Source organism: Odontesthes bonariensis, chromosome 7 (genome assembly GCF_027942865.1).
Source record: "Odontesthes bonariensis isolate fOdoBon6 chromosome 7, fOdoBon6.hap1, whole genome shotgun sequence".
NCBI classification, from domain to species: domain Eukaryota; kingdom Metazoa; phylum Chordata; class Actinopteri; order Atheriniformes; family Atherinopsidae; genus Odontesthes; species Odontesthes bonariensis.
Window position 1 is genome coordinate 23,653,275 of NC_134512.1, and position 4,422 is coordinate 23,657,696.

Sequence of the window (4,422 nt, forward strand, 5' to 3'; positions counted from 1 at the left end):
CAATAGCCTTCTGATCCTGAATATCACATTATGAAAATGTCATTTGATCTATGCCTGATAGACAAGTCATAGCATCTGTGTGTTTCTCACCATTAGAGGACATTTTCTCATATTCAATAGCTACACTTGTTTTTAATAAATTAAATATTTTTCTTTCTGCATTATAAGATAAAATACAATAAACCAATCCACCACTAACATATCTGTTATCAGACCTATCAAACTCATACATATATTGGCACCAAATTTATGCAGTTAACAGTACCTAATGCTGAGGTCAAAGAAATAAATTGTGCAGATGGGGAGCATTTCATGGCAGGCCTTGTGTTCCCTTTCCTGTGATACAGCATGTACCCCCTGCTTAACTCTTACTGTAAAGCTGTCACATGCACTAAACTGACTCTGGTTAAACACACTAGTCTTATCTGTCTACTGTGAAAAGCATTTGATGTTTTATTTAATGAAGATATCTGTTATTTTAAATCAATCTGATATTATGTCGGTACAATGTAGCTTCTGTAGTGAACTACTTTCCCCCACATTTTTGTAGCTTAGCTCACTACATTTCTAGTGGTGGTAGCTTTAGTGTAGTGAAGCTTGATTTATGGTTGAGTAGCTGATAGCTTAGCTCACTAAATTTTACAAGTAGCTCGCCCAACACTGCTCAAATATCTATTGAGCTGATCTGATGAATTGAGACAGGGATCGATTGCTTCTCCCTGTTTACCTGGACGGGTTAGGGTTCTTTTTCCACTGAATTTTTTGAAGTTGAAGTTTTTTCCACTGTTGGTTTTTCAAATTCAGAGTCTGATTTTGATGCTGTAAAAATTCTATATTAGAAATTCGTATTCAAACTCTGATGGCACAGAAAATAACGAGACAGTGAGACGTGAAATTACTGACTCGTCTCCTTTAAGTCTTCCGCCTACATTTCCCATAAACCCACGCCATTGTTTGTTAAGGCTGGACCACAGCTGCTCTCACTGACGACTCTGGCTGTCCGGCGTGATTCGCAGTAATGCAGCCCTTACAGTCTTCATTATTTTGCTTCAAAATGAAATACACACTTGGCTGAATCTACGCGGTGAACGGTGTGGAAATAGGGGAACATGAAATGGAGATCACGCGGACCAGGCCGTCCTTGTATGGAGAAATCGGTAAGTAGCTTACAGTTGGTGACTAACAGTAACCCAAGACAACAGTTTATAAAAAGGTTCAGCGAGTGACTGGATAGGCTTGCTGGATAAAGTTACTGGTAACATTCAGCTTTAATTTAACGAGGACTACATTGGAGAAAACATTTGACGAGAAGCTCGGTCAACCTTTAAGTGGTCGGTGTTAATTTGAGAGCCTGACAGCAAGCTATAAGCTCGTTAGTGGGGAGAGCAGGCTCTGAAGTCCACGTTACAGATTTGCTACAAAACATCGACTGGAATATTATACAGGTCAATGGACTCGATAGCCCATACCTGGTAATGTAATACAGCTGTAATTCCAGATTTGTTTTGACTGTGTTTCCATGGTGATTTAAAATTGAGATTATGCTATGCATGTGCACACAGCATGATTCTCCTTCCGCTGTCTTTTAATTCAGATACCAGTTTCAAGTTTAATAATGAAGACTGTAAGGCATGGGATCTTTCCAGACTTGCATGTTTTAAACTCTCCTGCTTTGTGTGTGTGTGCCTGTTTGATGTAATGTTTTAGCAGCAGCATTACAATTGAGCTGAAAAGAAATAATAGTGTAGACATCCATAGAGGTGTTTCTCACAACTCCACACCATAGACATGGCGATGAGAGGAGCTCAGTCTTGTTTTGCCTCACATATTTGCAGCTCATGGCCTTGGATTCTGGACAGACCGGTCAGCGGTGCATGAGGCTGCCGCACAGGGCAGAGCCCTCCAGCTACAGCAACTGATTGAGGGAGGAGCAGCGGTTAACATTGTGGCTGTGGACTCCATCACCCCCCTCCACGAGGCATGTATACAGGGTCAAACCCAGTGCGTCAGACTGCTGCTGGACGCTGGTGCGCAGGTCAGATGGTCTCATAAGAGAATCCAATCAAGTTTCTGGCTTTGCTCGCCTTTTTTCTTGTCAGCTCATTGGTGTTTAACCTACAGGTTGATGCCCGAAACATCGACGGCAGCACTCCGCTGTGCGATGCCTGTGCAGCCGGTAGCCTGGACTGTGTCAAACTGCTGTTACAGTATGGAGCAACTGTCAATCCTCCACTGTTCACCTTCTCCCCTCTTCATGAGGCATGCATGGGTGGTACGTCTTCCTTCCTGTGGCATGGACCACTACGAAGAAGCAAACTTTGAGGAAGATATGATCACAGTGATGTTAGACAGAAGTGATTCACAACTGTGGAATATGCATCCCAAACTGCACTGACTTCTCAATCGGGAAAATAACCTATATTAACCCAGACATTGCATATAGAGAGATTATTTATTGATCAAATTGAGTTTTTTTTAAGTAACTTATACATGAATTATTACACGGGTCATATTTAAGGTCAAAACTGAATGTAAGGGACAAACCCATATTTATTGCTCCAGTTATTGGGTTAAACCAGCGCAGGCAGGAGCTACTTGTTTTGATATTGGCGTTTACAGGTGCCAATATTTCCAAATGACAGACGGATAACTGGCATTTGTAAATGGAAAGGCACCCTGCTCTGGAATAGTCTATCTATAAACTGTTCCAATGATTTCTTGTCTTTCACATTAGGTAATTCAGATTGTGTTCAGCTCATGATTGATCGAGGAGCTTTCATGGAGGCGCATGACTGTCACTATGGGACACCACTTCATGTAGCCTGTGCCAGGCAACATTACGACTGCGCCAAAGTACTCCTCGTTGCAGGTGAGTTGAGGTTTGTCCTCTGCTCATCAAGGTTGTAAGAAAATGACTGTAAATGTCATATGTGATATGTTTTTGGGGTAAGAGCATGGGTATGGATGACACTTCTCAAAGCCAAGAGAAGATACAGAGAATTTTCTATTTTCTTTCCAAAGGGGCAAATGTGAACGCTGCCAAGCTCCATGAGACCGCTCTTCATCATGCAGCTAAAACAAAGAACACCGATCTGATAGAGCTACTGGTGGAGTTTGGGGGTAATTTATTTTCCAGAGATAACCTCAACAAAAGGCCCATTCACTACACCAGTGTGGGATCTCCCTCTTACCTCTGCTTTGAGTTCTATGAGAGTAAGTGCAATTAGCGTCCGTCCTGTGACTTTTGTTGTATTATAGCTCCAGTGAAATATAACGTGTTGCTGTTTTTCTTCCTTAGATACCCCACTCAGTCTACAGCAGCTCAGCAGAGTGATTTTGAGGAGGGCTCTTGGCACAAGAGCCCAAGAAGTTGTTTCCAAGCTGGGTTTGCCCAAGCGCATCATAAGCTTTCTGTCTCACAATCCCCCTTCTGTTATTGATATTTAATCTCATTTCATAAACTTTAGCGCAGATCTTCGCAGGTTAAATGGTGTTTATTGACATCTGCTGCTGCTGTGGTTAGCTCTCCAGAGTCATGACAGGATGTTGACGTTTGCAGAGGTAGCGCCTGTCTCAGCACATCCAGACTAGAGGTGTAGTGCACTACTGTAGAGCAATTAAAAAAAATAAAATAATAATAATTAAGACTGAAAGTCGCATTAAAGAGTTTTTTTAATGCGACTGCTCATTGTTAAAGCCAAAAGATCAAAGGAGTTGATTTAATTCGTTTGGCTCATTTAACTCTTATTTGAAGACCGTGTGGGTGCACAGTCTCTTCTCTGTGCACCTGTTTACACTTGTTACAAGCAGCTTAGATCCATGTTTGAAATCTGTATTGGTACATGGAGTCTGGTGGTCTCGTGTGGAGTTGCTCAACTGAGCCACGGTTCAATGAGTTAGCTTAAGTGAACAAACCCGTGTGGGTTAGCAGGGCCTTGAAAAAACACCACCGATCATTTCACATTACTTGGATCCAGTCATGTTGGAACCTGTAATATATTATCATGATCTTACTCAATACTGTTCAATTTCACCCTAGATCTTGTAATGCTAAATTGAAGTTACTCTTGTGGTATCATTACTAGGAGTATATTATTGTATGTACTTGTACATATTCTGTAACTATTATTTATTTTGATGTAAATTTGTAAATATTACAGATGGTTCTGCCTCTAAAGTTTATGTAAATAAATGGACCACCACCAGATGAATTTGAAAATCATATTTGTTGTTGTGTGTTAAACTTAAACTAAATGCATCGCATTGCAAAACTGACCATAGATTTTTGCTTATTTTTGGTTATCTGTAAATGATTCAAAGGACAGCCCTTGTCAAAACTACCTTCATTACAATTTTTTTTTTTTTACATGCATTCAAAACTGCAACACAATATGCTTGAAAATGCAAAGAAACCCTCCTGGA

General features: G+C 40.8%; 1 protein-coding gene across 1 annotated transcript; it reads left to right on the top strand.

The window, feature by feature from the left end:
- Nucleotides 1–926: 926 nt before the first annotated feature.
- Nucleotides 927–4,222, top strand: asb13b (ankyrin repeat and SOCS box containing 13b). The gene is made up of 6 exons (XM_075470202.1): nucleotides 927–1,157; nucleotides 1,836–2,035; nucleotides 2,122–2,272; nucleotides 2,735–2,869; nucleotides 3,022–3,213; nucleotides 3,299–4,222. The coding sequence occupies exons 1-6, from the start codon at nucleotides 1,115–1,117 to the stop codon at nucleotides 3,445–3,447; spliced, it is 870 nt and encodes a 289-aa protein (XP_075326317.1). The 5' UTR covers nucleotides 927–1,114; the 3' UTR covers nucleotides 3,448–4,222.
- The last annotated feature ends 200 nt before the right edge of the window (nucleotides 4,223–4,422 follow it).